Consider the following 22458-nt stretch of genomic DNA (forward strand, 5'->3'; position numbering starts at 1 on the left):
TTTTGAGTAGTTCAGAGAACCGGTAAATACCACTTCTGACTGCCCCTGCCCGCATCTATTCTCTGCCTCCTGAGTCCCAGCTAATCAGAAGGATGTGGGGATTTTGAAGTAACCTTCCCCTGCCATGCTCACCAAGCCACGCCCACAGAACTAGTAGTAAAATTTTTTGAATCCCACCACTGGAGTAGAGGCAACCTGGTTGGAGATGCCCCAGTTCAAAGGAGAAAGCAATATTGTGTTCTGTTTTTCACAGATAGAATTTTGTTGGCAATCCAAGTTAATCCAAGGAGCCCTTTGAATTGTGAGCTCTTAGGAAAGCATCCCCTCCTAGTGTTTTGCAAACAGCCATTTCCAGTGGGGAAAACAGGACAAAGCAGAGTGGGGAAAACATTTTCCTTTGCTATATTACCAGTCTGAATTAGACCATGGCATGTTCCCTATAGGAGAGCCCTTTTAAGGATTATGTATTAACAGAAAAGCAACTAACTTACCTCTGTTCCTAAACGCTAAAGCTAATGTACATAAAAAAAACAGAGGAGCTCTGATCAACTATCACAGCCAACATTTTGACAGTTTTGCTGTTGTCTGTGGACTCTCCCACTAGATGCAAGCACGGGATAAACTGGTTTGTTCTCAGTCTTTGGCCACAAACTACTAGCAAACGTGGCATTTGATCACAAGGCAAGGAGACATCTAGAAATGTTTCCCCTTTTGCATTTGAGCATCCAAGAAGGGACAGGAAAGACAAGAAAAATAAGGAAAGAGAGCAAGGAAGGGAAAACATGGAAAAGGGGAAGATAGAAGAAAGAAAGGAAAACAAAGAGGGAAGCAAAAAAGAAGGAAAAGAAAAAAGAAGAAAAGGGAGGGAGGAAGGGAGGGAGGGAGCGAGGAAGGAAGGAAGGAAGGAAGATTATAATGAGAGGGAGTCAGATTCTGAGGAAAGTCCTGCCTTAGCACTTGGCCACCAGCAGCCCTGCTGCCCTTTTGCCATCCCCTTGTCCCCTCCTCCTGATCTCTCCTGGTGGTCCCCCATCCTATTGCTGAGGATGCTTTGGTTACAAAGCTGGGTCTCTTCACATGGAGAGGGAGTGGACCTCCCTCTGACCCACACACTTTGCCCTCCAGCATACACCACAAGCAACATGCCCAAGGAGAGTGAGCACAGCAGCAGCAGCAGCAGCCTTGAGGAGGAGGTAAGCACAGCTGGGCGCCCCCTCAGGAAAGCGGGGCTGAGTTGTGGGGTCCCAGTGTCCGGGAGTCCTTTGGATGGTCTGAGAAGGATGGAGAGGCTCCTCTGGAGGACAAGCATTTGACTCTCACTCTGGTCTCACCTTTCTCTGCTGGAGACAATGGATCCCCCCAGACCTGCCTGGACCAGTACAGGCACCCCCCAACATGAGCAATGTCGAGCTGGCTACACGATGTCACCCTGACCACATCCACTCAGTTACATGCCCACTTAGCCACGCCCACCCAGCCAGTTGTTAGGGCAGAGAACTGGTTGTTAAATAATTTGAAACCCATCACTGATGTTTCCTCAGTGATGATAACATTTAAAGAGATTTACTGATTTAGATACAAACATCTGGAAACAAGGAGTTTCTCAGGTATTTAGGCATTTAGGGATTTATAATTAATAAGCAGCACCTTGAATCAGAACCAATGCAGCTTCCATAGCAGTAGTGACACACGGACATGGTGACAGGCACTCATTATTGCTTCTGGTATTGCATTTTGAACCACCTTTACCTTCTGGGTGGTCTTCAAGAGTAGCCCCATGAACAGTACATTGCAATAATCACATTGTGAGGAAACCAGGACATGAGTATGTGGAGTGTCTTCTGATTGAGGAGAGGTTGCAACTGTCTCACTGGGGCCCCCATACATAGGCCCTCCTGTCTCTTGCTCTTTGAGTAGTAGCTGCAAGTCCAGAAAGATCCCAAGTTTGCACCTGTCATGAACTGGAAAGTGCATCCAAGCCAAACAATGGTAACAACTTTGACCCCAGGGAACCAAATGACAGCCATTGGGCCTTGTCATGATTGAGTTGAAGTCTTTCTATCCCATCCAGATCTGAACAGCCTCCAGACACTGTCAATACATTGACACCTCTACCCGTGTAGCTCTGAACATTCCATTCTCAAATTAGATTTGCAAATCCTTAGCTGCACTCAACTAAATACTTGTGGAAATAAAAACTTTCTTCACCAAGTCAGTGTTCAAGGCTATCCCAACTTTTTCTTTCCCTTGGAGCTTTCTGACTTCACAAAAAGGATTGATTTTAATGCAATCTAGGTAGCTTTTGTCTAGTATCCAGCCTTTTTTTTGGGGGGGGGGGAGATTGTGGAGAGTAATTGTATGGCAACTGCAGAGGTTCCTGGATGAGGTGGATTATATACACCTCTTTCAATCAGGATTCACCAGGGTTGGGCCTGAAACAGGATGACCTCTGGAGGGAAGGGATGGAGATAGTGCATCCATCCTGGCTCTTCTTGACCTCTCAGAAGCTATTCCATATCACCAATCATGGTGTCCTTCTGTCTGGCTTTGAGAATTGAAGGTGAGTGGCACTGCATTGTGTTGGTTTTCTTCCTTTCTTTAGGGACTGTTTCAGTCAGTGTTGATGGTGAGGGCGTGGGGGGAAAGAGATGCAGCTCATTACAGCAGAAAAGGTCCCTGAATAAACTGGATCATCTGGTCCTTTCTCAGTCAGTTCAGGTTGAGTTGCAGGATTGTGACTTACAACCAAAATTACAAGATTAAATGTGGTCATAATTCAAGAGCTACCTGTACAAGCAGCAGTACAAATGCTGAAGTATTTCAAGCATTTTTTAAATTCCAATTTTTACATTGGCATTTCCTAGCTCATCCCTATGGCCACATCTTTTTTTAAAAAAAATGATTGTCCAAGCCTTCTTTTATTATAGTAAAATGCTTTGGAACCATTGGTAATAAGAAATGATATAAAATATTTGTAATTGTTATTAAAACAAGGCACTGAATCATTATGGATAGGTCTGGTAGACAGTTGGAGTAGTGATATGCAATAATAGTCTAGTAGAAGTTTTTAACATGTAACATTTAAGGGTAGTTTTTTCCTTTTTGGCAATATTTGTAAAATATCTATTCATGGCTCACATTAACATGGACTGGAATTTTAAGTAGTGTTTCCTCAGTTTAAATTTGGCAGGGAAAGTTCTAGTCTTTTGGCAGCAGCCTGTGCACTTCAGAAATATTACATCTGATGCTGCACCACCGTGACATTGGCTGCCTGCTCAACTAATAAACCCTCAAGGAAAGAATCTGACACTCTAAAGCTACTTTGAAATTTACATTTAGGAATTGATGAAACAAAAAATGCAATGTGTCTGATCTGTGACAGCTCTTATTTACTGAATAGGCAGAAAGGATCTAGAGGGCATCCAAGAATAGAAAATGACTGACAGATATCATTCAACCAATATATACTCTGACAGAACTATCCTTATTTATTATAAAGTTACACTATGAGAAACAATTTTGAAAGTATATGGTACATGCCAAAATGTACAGTACTATACATCAAAGTGCATTGTCACAACAGCTTAACAGTACGTTTTCTTCTTTTTTTCTTCCAGAACTGTGCAATTGTAATTCCTTTTTTTTCTTTCAGAATGGAAGTAATGTTGTGGGAACACAGCAGAACAAAAACAACAGAATATGAAAATAAAAATGCAATAGTATAAGAAGCTAAGCCAAAGCAGCTTCTCTAAAAATGTAAAGGCACTTTCACATGTACATACTTACAGATGTACATTGACACAATTAGGTAACAGTCAACAAGCAGGAAGCTACCAGCACTGCAATCTATCTAACTGACAGTCAAGGACAATACTGACTTGATTAGTATAGAGGCATTTAGCCTTCACTATGCCTGTAGTTGTATCCATTTCCCTTTACATATCCACTTACTATACTTGAAGTAGCTACAATATACCATCAAACTACACACATTTTAACTCAAGTGAATGTTCTAACTGGAAACATTCACTAAACTCACTGTTCGTAATATTTTTCTTCACTAAACAATTTCTAATATAAGCAGTATGGAAGCCAGTACAGTTATATTCAGACATACAGAATTTCCTTATGCACTTTCAAGATACAAGCACCCATCTTTGTTATACCATATGGCCTCTTAATAACAACAATCACTAGGGTAGAATGCACTTAAAAGAAAGCTGATATTTTCAAGTTTGTCCCACAGGTCTCAGATTTGGTCTAGCAAACAATTCTCAACCTTACACGGGTCACTGTCATACTTCACAAGTTTTATATTAGCTGAAGCCTCAATACTGAGTGTGTGGTCTTAGTTAAGTTTCCAGGGTAGAGACATTTTGGTGACCCCATTCAAAAATATGAAAGCTTTATTGTTTCAGTCTATTGAGGGCAAAAATATAATTCAGCATTGCATATCTGAATATCCCTAAGTGGATTCTTTGTCTCACATTAATGAATATCATTAATTTCTAATTTTGTTTGCTAAATAGCTATTATGTCATCTGGGGCACACAAAAATTGGTCCCCCAAAAATAGGCCTGCAAGTTTTACAAAATATAATACTTAACAATAGATCAGAAATAACTACTGAGCAGCTGATTTTCAGTACATTAGGAAACAGCAACTTTTGTGAACTTACTAGCTAAACATAATTTAATGAGTTTTAGCATTTATGATCACTTAACAAAATGAATCAACTTCACTTAGTAGCAGGGAACAATGCCTTTCAAATGTTATGCAATAACAAGTGTGTTCACATATTAGCTAGTCTTCTACATTTTGGAATTTCGTATAGTATAAAGAGAAAAAATGTTCAACTGGAAGAACTGCAAGTTTCTATTGTGACAAGAGCTATGTGAAAATAAGTATTTGGTTTCAATTTTATATGTGTCAATGGATATAAACTGACTCCTCCCCTACCCCACATTTCCCTAGACTGTGTTTTAAAAAAAATTAATGACAAACAGTAGTCTTATTTAGAGTGCAAAGGTAAGCTATAAAACATTCAGAGAAAGGCCATGGCTTAAGTGTCAATTTGTGCAAGAGTTGTCGAGACAGGTCACATATAACAGAAACGTTCCTAATGATGTAGCATTATGCCAGTTCAGAGCATTCATTCACACATGAAAAAGATACTGACATAATTAGAAAAAAATAGTTCTGACCCATTTTATTCAGATTGTAGTACAGTAGAAAACAATGTTTTGCCCTGTGAATAAACCCTTGCCTTAACTGAAGGAGCTATTCCAGTTGAAAAAGAGATAATTCAATTTAAATAAACTAACAAAAACGCAACACAATTCATCTGTATGCACTGTGTTTCATAATCTTGAAGATGCAGCAGCTTTAAAGTATTAACAAGTTACTCAATTAGTTTGCAGCTGTCCATGAATTTTTTGCTACATATTATTGATTAATGAAACTTGTCCAGACAAGTGGCTCTTAGGAATGTAAACAGTTTTTGAGTTGAATTGATAGCAAAGAGATTCAGTGCCTAATGTCTCGTTTTATTGCACTGCAATTGGCTTGAGTGGGAACATTAGAAACAACCCACTTTCTTCAATAGAGTCCTTCAACAGGGTCAGAACACAATTCTCAGTATTCCTGGCCAGCCTAATGAAGGTGTCTGCTGGATAGCAACCAGAGGACGACTGCAATTGTCATTCTGACCACAGACTTCTACTGGTTTAGAAAACTGCTGTTTCCTAGAAGCAATTTAATTCCTCATATCCTGTCAGTGAGCTGCACTAGGACTGTCACATGCATACTGAATAGCTACTATAGAAGGCAATGTCAAGGTGAGCCTCCTTTCTGCATTGACTTTGACAGGCTGCTTAGTAATTCTTAAAACACAGCCTCAGACCTTCTGAAAAATGAACTGGAACCAGGCAGCACTAAAAATGAACCCTATTTCTTAACAAATTCATTTCAAATAACCATAATTCTTTGTGAAGTCTTAAACCATTCTCAAGTATACATTGTTAAATTAGTGTGATGCTGGCAGTGACTGTGGTGTTTTCAGCAGAAAAGGTGCAGTGTGGAGATTTCAAGTAAATGTGTGTATTCCTGTTGCTTTAAAATGGCATACACAACACATGTAATTTTCTGCCTTTTTGCAATACACTGGATCATAAACTAACCAAATAGGCTGGGTTTCTGAAATGTGCTAAACTACACCCCCCAACCCAATCTAATCAAGCTCAGCATGCCGTAAAAATGCACTCACTGAGTCTCTAACTGTGTTAAGCATATATTGTAAAAGTAGACACTGAATGTTCCAGTTTAAAAATTGAACCCAACTCCTATTAAATACCCATGTTAAAGTAGGTAGCTCAAGACTTTAACATTTTAAAAAACAAACCTCTCCTTTTCTAAATATAAACTAATAATATATTGGAATTCAGACAGATACATTCTTTTGGTAGTTCACTCCGCACTCGGGTTTCTTGGGTTCTACATCGTGCAAGACTTGTCAGCTGGGCCTTGGGAAGGAGAAGAGGGGCCTATGCTTGGGTTTGTTTTTGGAAGAACTATTGGCTTTGGTCTCAGTGCAGGTGGCTTCAGCTGCACCCCCATTCTTGGTGTCACCATGGGCTTGAAGGTACTCATAGTATCACTGGAAGAACTAGTGCTACGGTGAATCTGAGGCTCGGCATTTCTTAACATGATGCTGTGAAGAGGACTCAAAGATTCTGTTGAGGTGGTGCTGGTGGGAGAATTCTTCATTTGTTCTAAGGTATCAAGGACAACATCTGGAGCATGTTTTGCAGAACTCTGGCGTTCCAGTTCCCGAAGTTCATTTAGAGCCGTATTCATTGTCTCTTCAATATCCTATTAAGAGGGAGAAGCAAATATGTTGACAATTACTACAGAAATAGGAAATTCAAGCTTTGTAAATATTTTTTACTTTTACATGAAGCAACAGACGCATATAAATCCTGCATTTGCATAAATGTGTGTGTACCCTGAATTATTTATACAAATCATATACAAAAAACCATAATTTACTTTGTCTTATATATGCATATACACTAGCATTCAATTCAAGTGATATTGATTCTGAATTCTGACAACTGAAAGAAGGAATAGGAAAGGCCACCCCAAGAAGAGAATTAAAAACCTTAACTGCGAAAGAAAACAGACAAATGTTCATGGAAAACAAAGGAAAAAGGATATATTTATTTCATTTTATTTAAAACTAGCTTTGTTTAAACAGGTTTAGCACAGTTTACTCACAGCAAATGCAATATCAGGGGTTTCCTGACTGGGTGAAATATAATACTGATGTTTTGATCAAAGTAAAAGTCTGAAGACCTTTATCTGAGCTTTATATTTAGTGTTATATTGGGAGCTTCCTTTATGCTTGCAAAGGATGAAGATAGGGAGAGTCTTTCAAATTTAAATGACCGACATTATCAAAGCATTTTCAAGTTACGGTTGTAGAGATACAGGTTATGTAAGAAGGCATGAATATGCATGCATGTGCATAAAGTCCACACTGGACAACAATTGGAGCTACACAATTGTACAATCATGTTCTGCAAAGCATTATATGTGCAATTAGGATCAGAACTGTACTTGCCCTAACAACAAAATATTGAGAGCACAATATTAAAAAGCTGTTTTTTGTAGCAAAAAAGCATTTCCTTACAGAAATGTATGCAATTCTTGAATACAATTTAGGCACTATTTTGTATCAATAAATGTCAATTAAAAAGATCTTAGCAAATAGTAATGCAGCTATACAAATATGGACAGGAAATTCAGACTAAGCTACAATTCAGAGAAGCTGCTAGAGAGTAGTTTTTATTATGTGCCATCAAGTTGTTTTTTACTTTTAGCAACCACATATTTAGATTTTGTCCATGACGATCTATTCCTAAGCTGTCCTTTCAAGTCTCCCAATGATGCACTCATCACTACTATAACTGAGTCCATCCATCTTGCTGCTGGTTGTCCTCTTTTCTTTTGTTCCACCTCTCCCAACAACAGAACCAGGGGTGAAATGCTATCGGCTTGGGCCAATTCGCCCGAACCAGTAGTAAAAAATGCCACCGGTTCACCCAAACCGGTAGTAAAAAAAGTGCTATTGGTTCGGGTGAAATGGTAGTCAGCTGTGTGACAATCAGCCGTGCTGCACAATTTATATTAGCTAGAAATTGTGCGACACAGCTGATAGTCGCACAGCTGATTGTCGGAACTTTTTTTTTGGAATCCCTGTCCAATTTGGGGATTTTCACTCCAACATATCTAAAGGGATTTATGATGATGAAAAGATATATATTGCTTGATGCAATTCACTTCCCCCAAATCGTTTGTATGTTAACATTACATACCTGAGCAATTGACTCTGGGTCAAGTGGCTTGTGGTCATTGAAAACAGGATACTGGCCAGATGAGGTTGATCTTCTAATTGGAGGACTGTCACTTTTTTTCAGAGATTCATGTCTACTAATATTGGTGAGGCTGCTGTGGCCAGGTTTCCGTCTCCTTTCTGGGCTATCTGTTCTGAGGCTGTGGTTCTGAAGGGCAGCTCGAGAAGAAGTGTGGCTTGCCATAATGGGAGAAACTAACTCCATTGAGGAATTAGTAAGGCCATGTGGTGTATGAACTGGACAGTGTCCATCACTGGTCCTGCCAGGACGTCTGCCAGAAAGTGGGAGTTCAGATCTCTTGCGCTGCCTACAAGACAGGGCAAGAAAAGGAAGTTCCAGAAGACAAAATAAAGAACGTGCAAATAATTCTTTCAAAACCTTCCCACACCAGGCAATGATGCTGCAGCATGATCTTGTGTAGAATTTGAACTCAGAAAGTTGCCCCTTCAAATATTAACTTACATATGACTACCATATTTTTCAGAGTATAAGACACACCAAGATTTTGAAGAGGCAAATTAAAAAAAAAGTTTTTGCCCTCTGTAGACCTCCCAAAAATGGCCTGTTTTTTGTCAAAAAAGGTCACGCATAGCTTTTAGGAGGCTTATACAGTGCTTCTGGGGGCTGGGGGGCAAAAACACCCTGTTTTTTTGCTCATTTTGCCCTCCTCAGCCCCCAGGAGCACTCTATAAGCCTCCTGAAGGCTATGCACGGCCATTTTGGTGAACGGCCGGGGTTTCAGGAGGCCAAAAATGCTATATTCAGTGTATAAGACACATCCAGTTTAGCCTCTTTTTTGAGGAAAAAGGTCCGTCTTATACTCCAAAAATACGGTAGTCATTATTCCTTAATTTCCAAGTTTTGTGTGTAATAAAAATGATATATGTTACAAGCATTCATGACTACTATATGTGAGGGAAAATAGATTTCAATATTTTGAAGTGCAATATAAATGAAACAGATTTATTTAATGACAAATAAGTGTTTATATTTACCTTCCTAGATATACTTCAGAATTCAAATCTGTTGGTGAACTCATATCTTTGGAAGAAGATTTGTCTTCAAGTATTGGCCCACTGCTGGTTTCACTATCTGCTTTTTGGCTCAGTGTATCTGAGAATGTATCATCCCTAAACATTAAAAAAAACTTATTTTGCAAAATTAAGGTATGTAGCTTTAAAACAAGAAAAACATGCTTCAATTCAGCCCCCGTTTTATATCCCCTTATTTCCATCTATCTTCTCTTCACTAACAAATGTTTTGCATGGGATTCACAAGGAGAAGCAATGGGAGCCAAAGACAAACTTTTATAGTGTTATTATCATGCAAATACTGCAATGTGCATATTTGCATCAGAGATTAAGATATATCATGGCAGTATTTGCAGGATGAAATCTTTGTGTTTGTGTCATTTTGCTGTGATTGTAGTTTACTGTAGTTGCCACTGTTATTGTTACTATTTTCAGAGGCATTTGTTACATGCATAATCAAACATTGACCAATACATGGCTATCAAAAGCCTCTGACCAGAGTACTTTTCAATTCAATATTTAGTTTCTAGATACAGCCTTTATTTTAGATGCCTGCCTAAATGACTTGATATATTCAAAATGATACAATTATTTATTAATTGTTGAGTAAATAAGGTATAACTTCAAATTAGCCTTATAAGGAGGCTGATGTTAAGAGACAGCAAACTAAAATTAAAATCACAGAACAGGAAATCTTATATTTATGACAGAATGGCTGGGAGAGACTAATCCTCAGTTGCACTTGCAACAGTTGAGCTGTAAAGATTTCTGGTATCCTGTAATTTGGAATTTAGATCTGTAGATCTCCCACCAGAGGAAAATGCTGGTCTGAAAAGAGTAGCTCTGGTATTACAATAACTTTAGCTGTTTCTTACATATCTTGAACCACTATATATTGGTGGGGTACAAGGCCATCAATTCCATTATGTCTTCCTTCCCACCAATCATCAGAAGCTCGATGATATAAAAGCAGTGAAGCCCCTTTCTTAAAAGAGAGTTCTCGTGCAGATCTTCCAACATAGTCAAACTTGGCTATAGCTTCTATTGGATCACATTCTGTGAAAGATAAATCACAAGACTTTAAAAATAGCTTATAACAGCAAGGGACATGAATAGATAATAAAAATTAGCAAAGTTGAATGAAGAAAAATATTATTATTCAAATAGTACATTTTAGGACCCAATAATCTCTGAGGAATAAAGCTATCTGGCTAGGACTAAAGGATGTCTTTTCATGAAATTACCTTATACAAAACTATGGTACAACCACCTTGAAATATTGTACATGGTTCTGGTCGCTGTACCTTAAGAATTCATTACAGTTGGAAAATAGCAAAATAGCACAATAAAAAAGAACCGGAATATCTGCCCTATCAGAAGAGATCAACCAACTGTGGCTCTTCAGATTGGACTGAAGGAAAGAGAAAACAACATTGAGATGTACCAACATGCATAATACGAAGAGAAAGTTGTCTTTCTTCTGGTCCTACAGTGTTATAACTTGAGGTTAACAACTGAAAACAAATGAGGATAGATTCAGAACTGACAGAAGGAAATACTCTTTTACACAGTAAAATAGAAAAATTCCCTACCAGCAATCATGGTAATCAATTTGGTTTGCTTTAAAAAGGGTTTGGGCAGAATTATGAAGGATCAAGCAAACAGGACTTCAAATACTATGTATGTGAAGCTGTTGGTCTGAGCTCCGAGCTTGGCAATTTGGCTCGAAGCTCAGATCAACAACGCAACTACCAACTCGAGCTACTTATATTCAAATACATTTCAACTATTTATGTCAATTACTTCTTGAATACTAATTGCAGGGAAACATAAGTTGAAATGGGTCTTCACTTTCTAGTTGAGCCTTGTGAGTTTTCCAATCTGGCTGGCTGCAGAATAATTGCCTACATTCTGTAGATCTATGGCGTGATCCACCAAGATCTTATGAAAAATCTTTCTCATATAAAACTTTGATAAGCTCACAAAACATTATTTTTCTTCAGTAAGTTTCTTTTCTTGCTGATTCTTCATAATAAGGAAGATGGTGCCCAGAGATTTGGCAGCTTCTTCTTATCCATGAACCTAGTAATGCATGACTGAAAATATGTAATGGTCAGTGGTGGGATTCAAATAATTTAACAACTGGTTCTCTGCCTTAATGACCGGCTGGATAGGTGTGGCTGGGTGGTCATGTGACTGGGTAGGTGTGGCCAGGGTGGGCGTGACACAGGACTTGTGTCATGCTAAGGGAGGACTTCCCTGAGACCCTCCATCACTCTCATTATACAGGTAATCCTCCAGTTACAAATGTAATAAAGCCTGCCAATTACATTTGTAACCTGGGGATTCGTTTGATTGAATCACGTTAAATGAATGTGATCACTCCCTACTTTCCCCAATGCACTTGTTAATCAAATACGCAGGTCTTTAAATGCACATGAGGAATCTCAGGCTGGGGAACAGCATGTGGGGCCTAGTGCTGGAGCAGACCATCCAAGGCTTCTCCCAATCTACTGAGATACCTCATGCTCCCCTGCGGTCTCCACAATTGCTTCCCCCACCCCATCCTGCGTGCTGGGTCTCCACAGATTGGACCTGCTTTGCTAGCATCTCAGATTCCACTTACTCTTTCCCACATCATTTCCCATGGATTACTTACTTTTTTCTCCCTACAAAAATATAATTTTTACTGATATCTATTCTGTTAATATAACTAAATAAGCCATTATACACTTGAAGCATTGTGAAATGCAATCTGAAACAAGAAATTTGACAAGCCTAATGTACAATGCTTGATAGTAGCATTATAAAAAGACTTTTCCATGAAATGTTTAAACACTCAGAATTTTTAAATCTGGCAATCTTATAACAAAAATGGCTAAAATGATATGAATAACTTTGAAACATTGAATTCTGTGACAAGAACTACAAGACAAAATTACATTAGTTGTTCAGTGAAGTCTCATTCTAACATTAGCGAACTGTTTCCACAGACTCTCAAGCAAATATAAAAACTTGCTGGATTTGTGATTATTCCCCCCTACATTGGAAGCTGTTCTGCTAATGGAATGACCATTGTCTTACCTGAAGGGTCCTTTTCAGGGCGCTGCAACGGAGAGTCCAAAGAAGGGTTAAACACAGCCAATCTGCCCAGAACTGAATTGAAACTTTAAGCCACGCCTCTGGTGCCGACTCTCCTCAGATTTATTCAATGAAGACGTGGAACAGTTGTGCGCTGAAACTTCAACTGGAAGTCTAATATGGAACAAGTCAAACATAGTCCAACAACAATAACAGAAACAACAAACAACACTGTGACTTCACAAACACCAGCGGAGAATAGACCCCAGGGCGGGGTGGACTCTCCGTTGCAGCGCCCTGAAAAGGACCCTTCAGGTAAGACAATGGTCATTTTCCAGGGCGCTGCTCTGGAGAGTCCAAAGAAGGGACATGCCCAAGCTAACTGTCACTAGGGCGGGAAGGCTCAGCCATCAGGGTCGCTCCGCTGGTATGGATGCCCTGAAGAACACGCCTCCCAAAGGCCCCTTCCGCCGATGCAAAACTGTCCAGTTTGTAATTTCGGACAAATGGAGACAGAGAAGTCCAGGTGGCCGCCTTGCAGATCTCTTCAATTGGTGCCTGTGTAGACCAGGCAGCTGTGGTGGCGGCGCTTCTAGTCGAATGTGCTGTGATATTGCGAGGCACAGGAACGGACTGTAAAACGTGGGCAAGAGCAATGCAGGCTCGCAGCCATCCGCCGATGGTAGATGAAGAGACCTTCTTGCCTTGAGAAGCTGGTTGAAAGGAGACGAATAGAGATTCGGATTTCCGAAAACTGGCCGTGCGCTTGATGTATCTGCGAATAGTCCTGCGCACATCCAGCATGTGCCAGCGCTTTTCCCTCGGGTGCCGAGGATGCGGACAAAAATCCGGAAGGACCACCTCCTGCGCCCGATGAAACCAGGAATTGACCTTCGGAATGAAGGAAGGGTCCAACCTCAGGATTACTCTGTCGTTACGAATGAGACACAAGTCCTCTCTGACTGACAAGGCAGCCAGTTCCGATATGCGACGAGCAGACGTGATAGCGACCAGAAAAACCGTCTTGAATGTGAGGTGTCTGAGACTGGCCGTCTTAATGGGCTCAAACGGGGGCCCGATGAGGGACCGCAACACTACACTGAGATCCCAAGATGGGTATCTGTGGACCACTGGGGGTCTCAGGTTGGTCGCTCCCCTGAGGAAACTGCGGATGGTCGGATTCCGGCCAAGAGATGCGTAGCCCTCAACTGAGAGGATGGTTGACAGGGCTGCTGCCTGGCGCCTCAGGGTGTTAGGTGCCAGGCCCTTGTCCAAACCTTCCTGCAGGAAGTCCAGGATGACAGGAACCGAAGCAAGGGGCGCAGGCGTACCATGAGCCGTGCACCAGCTGGCGAAGGATTTCCAAGTGGCGTCGTAGATGCGCGTCGTGGACTGCCGTCGTGACGCTTGGATGGTGCCAATCACCTTGTCTGACAACTTGCCTCTGCTTAGGAGATCCCTCTCAAGTGCCAGACGGCCAGCTGCAGCCACTGGGGTTCTGGATGTTGAAGGGCCCCCTGGCTGAGAGAGATGTCCTGTGGAGGAATCCGCCACGGTGGTGTGATCGAAAGACTCACCAAGTCTGCAAACCAGGTTCTCCTGGGCCAGTACGGTGCTACCAGCAGCACCTCCGCCTCCTCTGCTAGGATCTTCCTGATGACTCTGGGAAGAAGAGGTAGCGGGGGAAAAGCGTAAAGCAGACCTTTCGGCCACGGGCCGTGCAGCGCGTTGACTCCTTCCGCCCTCGGGTCGTGGAACCTTGTGAAGAACCGCGGAAGATGCGCGTTGGCCGCGGTGGCGAACAGGTCCACCAGCGGGAGGCCGAACCTCTGGGACAGTTGCTGGAACAGCAGCGGATGTAGACGCCACTCCGAGTGGTCGACTGTGGATCTGCTCAGCCAGTCCGCCTGGGTGTTGCTCGTGCCCGAGATGTGCTCCGCCTGAAGAGAAAGGCGATACCTCTCCGCCCATCGACCCAAGAGCTCCGCCTCCTTCATCAGGGATCTGGAGCGCGTTCCCCCCTGTCGATTGATGTGCGCCTTGGTGGCGACATTGTCTGTCATGATGCACACGTGGTGGCCCTGAACGGTGCTTTGGAAGCGCTTCAGCGCAAGCCTGACTGCCCTCAGCTCCAGCCAGTTGATGCTGTGAGCGGCTTCGGAAGGGGACCACCTGCCCTGTGCGAGCTGGTTGTGGCAGTGGGCCCCCCAACCGAACAGGCTGGCATCCGTTGTGATGGTGAGCCTGACTGGCTCCTTGAATGGCGACCCCTTTAACAGGGCCGGAGACAACCACCACTTAGAGAGCGACGTACCTCTGCTGGAACTGGAATCAGTCTTGTTGAGCTGCTTTCGTTTGTTCTTTGATATGGAAGCAGGAGCCACTGAAGGGGACGGGAGTGAAGTCTCGCCCAAGGCACGATTGACAGGCACGAGATCATCTTGCCAAGGAGCTGTGAGAGCTGAACCACCTTGACTAGACGTGACTGCTGCACCTGAACGACCATCTCCCGAAGGCTGGCCACCCTTTCCGGGGACAGGGATACCGTGCCCGAGGTGGTGTCGATGACGGCCCCTAGATGCTTCAGTCTGGTCGTGGGAACGAGATGACTTTTTTCCAGGTTGATGGTGAACCCGTGGTCCCGGAGGTAATGGAGGCCCGCGTAAGAGAACCTCAGGAACTTGCGGTGGGCTTTGCGGATAGGGATGTGGAGGTAGGCCTCTTTGAGGTCTATGGACGTTAGTATATCGCCTGGCCTGATGCCCCCAAGATGGACTGGAGGGACTGCATCTTGAACCTGCGATATGTCACGTGGTGATTGAACCTCTTTAGATCTAATATCCCCCTCCACCCTCCTGAGTTTTTGGGGACCAGAAACAGGATGGAGTAAAACCCTCTTCCTTCCTGGCCTGCTGGGACAGGTTCTATGGCCCTGATCTCCTTGAGGTGCCTTATCTCCTGTTCCATGAGGGATCTTTTGACTAACCCTGAGGGAACTGGACACCGGATGAAGTGGCGGGGAGGGGGGGACCAGAATTCTAAAGTGAGACCCATGCGGACCGTTTGAAGAACCCACTGGTCCGACGTGGTCTGCTCCCATTTGGCGTGGAACAACTGCAACCGCCCTCCTATGGGAGCTGACCTGTGATGGTCATTTATACCTCCTAAAGGGTCGGGAGCCGGAGCCCCCCCGAAATGGCCGCTTGGAGAAGGGCTGCTGGCGACCTCTGTCTCGAAAGGACTGACGGTCCTGAGACCGCTCACCCTGCTGGGGATACGCCCGATGATAGGGGGTGGAGCTGGTGGAGGGCTCATTGTTCCGAAAGGCCTGCCTCCTGTAAGAGCCAGGACCTTTACGATCAGGCTTTTTGGTGACTGATGGCATCACTTTCTTTTTGTCCTTGTTTTCCACAAGGACTGGATCAAGGACCTCACCAAACAGCTTGTCCCCTTTAAAGGGGGCAGTAACAAGCTTCCATTTGGAGCGCATATCCACATTCCAGTGCCTAAGCCACAGGAGGCGTCTGGAAGTAACATTAGACGCTAGGGCACGCGAGGCAAACTTAGCAGCATTCAGAGTGGCATCAGCAGCGTACTCTGTGGCTGCCATGATTTTATTGATATCCTGCCTGACTTTAACGTCCTTGGCAGGTATCTTCCTCAACAACTGCCTCAGCCACAGGAGAGCCGCCCTGGAGAAAAAGGAGGCTGAAGCGGAGGACTTAATGGCCCATGCAGCTGCCTGATGGGTCTTGTGACAAGCAGTTTCGGTTCTCTTGTCCTCAGCCTTGAGCCCCTCCAACAGGTCAGGAGGGAGCACAGAAGAGGAGGTAAGAGCCGCTACAGGGGGATCGATAGGAGGGAGCTTGAGCAGCTCCTCCAGGCTGGCATCCACCGTATATAGCTTCTTGTCATGGCTGCTGGGGGTAGCCATGGTAGCTGGCTGCGCCCACTGTCTTTGAACTAAATTGAGGAACATCTTGGGTACAGGAACTATTTCCTGGACCGAAATGGGTTCCTCAAAGAGATCCCCAGATAGATCATCAGGGTCTACAACCACCTGAGCTGGGGGGGTGGACCCCATGTGAGTTGAGATCTTAGCCTTATCTAAAATGGTTTTGAAATTATCCAAATTAAATAAGCCTGAAAAGGCCGGCTTTTTGGCGGGGCTTGCCTCATCCCCAGAGAATTCAGCTTCCTGCCTAGGAAGAAATTCCTCTTCTTCCTCCCAGTCTGACTCATCGGAGGCCACTGAAGAATGCAGGGACGGAGGTGGAAGGCTAGGAGTCATCTCTCTGGAATCCTCGTGGGGTTGCAAATGGTGGATCTTGCGAGTGCGCTTGCCACCTTTTCGCATGCCTGCCTCAATGCCCTGGGAAATGGCCCTGTTAATTATTTCCTGCATTTCAGTGGATAGGTTAGGCCCTTGGTCCTCAATGGGGTGAACCCTTTGAGTGGACCCGGGGCTAAGGGCCCCATTGGAGCTGGTCCCTCCTCCATATCAGAGGGACAGGCAAAGAGATCAGCCTGATCAGCCATGGAATGGCCTGGAGAAGTTGCCATGGCCAAGGAATCCCCTTCTTCTTCACTATCAGAAATGGGGCCTCCCTGGGCTGGAGGAATTTCCCTGGAGGGCTCCCCAGGAGACACCGAAAGGGAAGATTGGGCCTGCTGTTGGGCTTGGAAAACTGTTTTTCTAAGGCCTTCTGTTGCCTTAATGCATCTTTGTCTAGGCCTGAGCCCTGCTTGGGGCCATGCCTGGAGTAAGGCTTATTCCCTCTAATGGCCTCCCTGGCAGCTTTCCCGGCCTGTCTTACAGGGGCTCTGGAAGAGACACCCTCAGAAGTCTCAGGGGCCTGATCTGCCATGGTAACAATCACTGGTTGGGGCAGTAGGGGGATGGGAAAACCACCACTCACCACCTCCAGAAAGCCCACCGCAGCACGATGCTCCTGAGGAGACAGAGAAACTGCAAGGCCTGAAGTAGCTTGGAATCTTTTAGGCGCGAGCAGAATTCGCTCCCAGCGCCTGCAGGAGAGTAAGGGAGGCGACCCAGCAGGCCACGATCCCACGCCGCTATCACTTGCTTGGATTGGGGCCCAGGTCGCCGGTCACACCGGCCAAGTCTGACTCCACGCGGCTCCTGCAAAGAGCCAGGCACCAGGCAGCTGCGGCAAAAAAACTTTTAAAAGTAAAGCCGGAAGATTGCGCAATCCAAAATGGCGGCTGGAACTCACCGGAGCTTTGCGCGCCAATTTTAAAGAGGGAAGAAGCCAAAATGGCTGCCCTGGAAGCCCACGCAGCAATTTGACTTGCTAGAAGCACAAATTGCAACGGAGGGCTTCCAGTGGGAATCGGCCCCCAGTAGGGGTGCCCCAACAGCGCTGGCGTCGGCACTCCGACCCACACGCTTCCCCCAACAGCTTCCTGTGGCTTCTAGGAGCCAGAGCAAAGCCCCGGACTCCAGGAGAGCCGAAAGGGTGAGAAAAACCCAATTAAAAAGGGAAAAAAACAAATTTAAACTCACCAGCCTGCTCTAAAAATCCTTAAATATGCTGTTTTAAAAAATTATTCTTCCTCTGGAGAGTCCAAGGAATCAATCTTAGAACTGGAGAAAATCTTAAAGCGTCTACTGGGCTAGCTGAATTGAAAAAATCTGAGGAGAGTCGGCACCAGAGGCGTGGCTTAAAGTTTCAATTCAGTTCTGGGCAGATTGGCTGTGTTTAACCCTTCTTTGGACTCTCCAGAGCAGCGCCCTGGAAAAGCAGCTATCTGTTAACATAGGTACCATCTAAAATTTTAGCAAGTATGAGTATATATATTGGAAACAGTAGTAGTTGTATTTTAAAGTCCATCCTGATTCCATCGCTGGCCATAGGGGGCGAACAATTGCCCCCTGTGGAACGGGCGCGCAATTTGGGCGTCCTCCTTGATGCCCGGCTGTCAATGGATGACCATGTGGCAGCCGTGGCAAGGGGGGCGTTCCACCAGGTTCGCCTGGTGCGCCAATTGTGCCCCCTACTGGACCGGGATGCCCTGCGCACGGTCACTCATGCGCTGGTGACGTCCCGCCTGGACTACTGCAACTCTCTCTACATGGGGCTGCCCTTGGGACGCGCCCGGAGACTGCAGTTAGTTCAGAACGCAGCCGCGCGGGCTGTGATGGGGAGTACTAGGTACTCCCACGTAACACCTCTCCTGCGCGAGCTGCACTGGCTACCTGTGGTTTTTCGGGTGTGTTTCAAGGTCCTGATTACCATCTTTAAAGCGCTCCATGGCACAGGACCTAGTTACTTGCGGGATCGCATCCTCCCACACACATCCCTGCGGCCAATTCGCTCACACAGGGAGAGGCTTCTCCCTGTGATGGGCAATGCCAGCGGGCGACACCAAGGAGTAGGGCCTTCTCTGTGATGGGCCCAACCCTCTGGAATGACCTCCCCCCCGACACAGAACCACCACTGACTTCCGCTCCTTCCGGCAAAAATTGAAGACTCACCTGTTCCGATTAGCGGGCCTGGCATAATTACAACTGTTACCTCCTGGTAGACGTACTATTAACTGGTTATTTTAGGGGTATTGTTTTTAATTTAATTTGTGTGTTTCTTAGGGGTTTTAAAATTATATTTATATATACTGGCTAACTGTACAGTTCTTTTTAACTCTATTTTTAACCTCCTCCATATTTAACTGTACATATTTAATTTTTCTATTTATTGTATTTTGATGTATTCTTTGCATGGACTGTACACCGCCCCGAGTCCCTTTTGGGAGAGGGGGCGGTCTAGAAGCACAGTAAATAAAATAAATAAATAATAAAAAGTCATTGTACTAGCTTTTTACTGTCATAATAAGACCACTTTAGAGAGACCATTCATTACATAGCTGTAGGGATTTTGCTCCCTTAGGAATTCTGTTGCCTTTTTTTTCTGCTTTCTTTATGTTGTTCTAAATAGGCAAATTAAGAAAAATCAGTTAAGGAGTAAAGCTTTAAAGGATGGTGAGAGGGATTACTCTGAAGAAACAGATTGATTCTCAATGAATATTCACTTTGCTTTTATCAAAACAAAAATGTACAATTTGCTACAAAAATCAAAAGATGGACATAAATGTTTTAGTTGCAAATCAGGGACATTTTTAACATATAGTTCTTTTATAATTTTTAAACATACCCTTAATAGGTTACATTCATACTAACTTAATTACCTTTACTTCCCACTGAAAATAATGGAAATGTTAATCATGCCATTTACTTTATTACTTACTTTTTGAAGATCTTACTTTTTTTGAAGATCTCCAGAAGTCAAGAAGAGGCTGACCCACTGGCAGAGAAGCCAAAGGGTTTTATTCAGATGATGGTGAAGCTGTAAGAATGTGAAATCTAAGGAAAACATTTTCACAAGCTTCTGAGTAAAAGACTTCGGCAGAGGCCATGGTAGTAGAAAAGGCCTGGACTGGGCCACAGCAGCTTCCTGCTTCAGGGATTGAAGGGGAGATTGCTTTCTTTGTCTCATTGGGCTGAACTGCAAGGCCCTTTGTTGATTGGCTGCCATGCCCCAATCCCTGAAACTGCTCATTCGAACTAGCCAGTCAGCAGCAAGCAGACTGGACCCAAACTAAGCCTGATCAAACTGGATAAAAACTAATCCTGCAGGCCCTCATGGCAGAGAAGCCAACGTCTTTTATTCAGGTGGGGAGAGCTGTTTTCCTTAAACCTCACATTCTTACAGCTTCGCTGGCTTCTGAATAAAAGACATCGGCTTTTCTGCCATGTGGCTGAGCTCTTCTGCAGCTCTTCAAAAAGTAAGTACAGTAAAGCCATGGGAAATGGGGCGGGGAGGGCAGATTGGGCCCAGGGACCCCCCATTTCAGCCTGTAACAAGCCGGGGGAACTCTAGGAAGGCCCGGACAGGGCCTGGGAGAGCGGATTGGGCCCATGGACCCTCCATTTCAGCCTGTAAAAAGCCATGGGAGCCCTAGGAAGGCCTGGATGGAGCCTGGAGGGCGGATTGGGCCCAAGGACCCTTCATTTCGGCCTGTAACAGGCCGGGGGAACCCTAGGAAGGCCCTGTAACAGGCCGTTCGCAGTGGCAAAGAGACAAAGGCTCACCAGGCAGGTAGTTGGGTAGCGTGGGAGGCCGGGGTGAAGGCAGGCAAGTGGCCTGGGCCACTGGGGCCACATGGTCAAGACAAGCGAGGGAGCCAGAGAACAGCAGCTGCTATGCCATGGCCAAGGTGGGTGAGGCAAGATAAGGAGTGAGTTGGAGGGGTGGGGTGGGCCAGCCAGTGGTGCGATTAGCCGGTTCTCTGAACTGCACAAAAATTTAACAACTAGTTTGCCCGAACTGGCTGAAGCCCACCTCTAGTAATGCTACTATGCCCTTTATACTGGCAGTAGAAATTGTTTTTGCTGCAGTACTTATTTCCACCCTGACTGTGTTAGTCAGGAAAAAAAAGCAAAGAAACAGGTAAGAGTATTGTACAAAAAAAATCATTTAATATTATAGACAATGAAAAAATGTGTATTTTCCCTCTGGGAATGGTATACATGTGAAATTAAAAAGAGGTACAATGTCATTAGAAAGAGCAAAAAACAGCATACCATCATCACTGGTGTGTACTTCTGCTCCAGCATCCAGATCCACTTCTTCTAAGATACCATGTTCACTATAAGGGCTGTCACTGTAGAGAAGGAATACATGAATTTATTTGATTGTAGGATGAAACTATAATTTAAAATTCCAATAAACAGGTCATATTAATGTATTCTTTTTTCAAATATAACTTTTCAGCAACACTTGATTAAGTACTTTTCTAACTTTCTACACACACACACACACACACACACGCACACACTGCTAGGTATACAATACATATCCTTAATTCAAACAGAATCTCTTTTTTTCATGGGAAAGAAAATCACTCTGTAATGTCACATAAAGAGGTAATCCCAGCAACTCCCTCTGAAGGAAGGGAAAGAAATGTTTGAAACTTTTAAAAGTAAGGCAGAGTTGAATAAGCTGAGATTCAAGATGGAAAAGGAATCTAAACAGCTTTACACAGACCGCTGACAAAATATGAATATATTAGGAATTAGAGCACATCAAGGTACTTGAGATAGAGAGTGTTTCAAGGAAATTTTAGTTCTTAACTAATGGGCAAAAGGTTAGACAGGAATTTAGGCTAAAATGCATTTATTATGTGGTGTTACATCTCTGTATGTCTCCATATAAATTACAGAATCGAATCAGTCACCAAATTGGTCATGGTGATAATATTAGTGTCCTGGATGGAGTATTTTCAAATATCTATATGTAACATCTAGTTTGGTCTAAATAGTCATAGCCTGCATCTTGATTTCAAACACATTGGTGGGAAACCACCATACAAAAGAATCAATTTGAAATCAAGATATCAAAGAAGAAAGAGACTGGCTGCATCTTAAAATTAGTTAGGCCAAGCCTACTAAGCCAGTCCCATCTAAAATTTCCTCCAGATGCACAACATAGTCTTGGGCCAATGTGATTTAAAATCCACTTTTTCCTCTTCTTGGCTATTATTTGACCCTGAAAAATTTACTGCCATTTTATAGATGATCTTCAACTAAATGTGGGTCTCTAGTCTAAGAAAGGATCATGTTCCAGACCAGTGGTTCCCAGCGTGGGACCCATGCCCCACAAGGGGGGCACTTTAATTTTTAATGAGGGCAATTTGAATTTTATTTAAACCAAGTTAATGGCCTTTTAGGCTTCCTCCACGTGAGGAGAGTTCACTTTTTGAGTAAAGTAAGAATTATATGTCATGGGGGGGGGGGGATCAGGAATTTAAAGATGCTTAGGTGGGGCATGGCCAAAAAAAGGTTAGGAATCATTGATCTAGATTCTAGACTAATCTCATGTACCTCTTATCCAATGTAAAAGAGGCCATGTGAC

The 22458-nt window shown here is 43.8% G+C and overlaps 1 protein-coding gene across 1 annotated transcript in view; it reads right to left on the reverse strand.

Annotated features, from left to right (window-relative positions):
• Positions 1-3465: 3465 nt before the first annotated feature.
• Positions 3466-22458, reverse strand: part of SRGAP1 (SLIT-ROBO Rho GTPase activating protein 1) — a 193935-nt gene continuing 174942 nt past the window's right edge. Inside the window, exons 18-22 of the mRNA XM_081958839.1 lie at positions 21129-21208; positions 10321-10501; positions 9410-9544; positions 8376-8721; positions 3466-6870 (exon numbers count right to left, since the gene is read on the reverse strand). Coding sequence (XP_081814965.1) covers positions 6493-6870; positions 8376-8721; positions 9410-9544; positions 10321-10501; positions 21129-21208 — 1120 coding nt within the window. The 3' untranslated portion in view covers positions 3466-6492. The remainder of the gene's footprint in view (positions 6871-8375; positions 8722-9409; positions 9545-10320; positions 10502-21128; positions 21209-22458) is intronic.

Source organism: Natrix helvetica (assembly GCF_964273705.1).
Source record: "Natrix helvetica genome assembly, chromosome: 6".
NCBI classification, from domain to species: Eukaryota; Metazoa; Chordata; class Lepidosauria; order Squamata; family Natricidae; genus Natrix; species Natrix helvetica.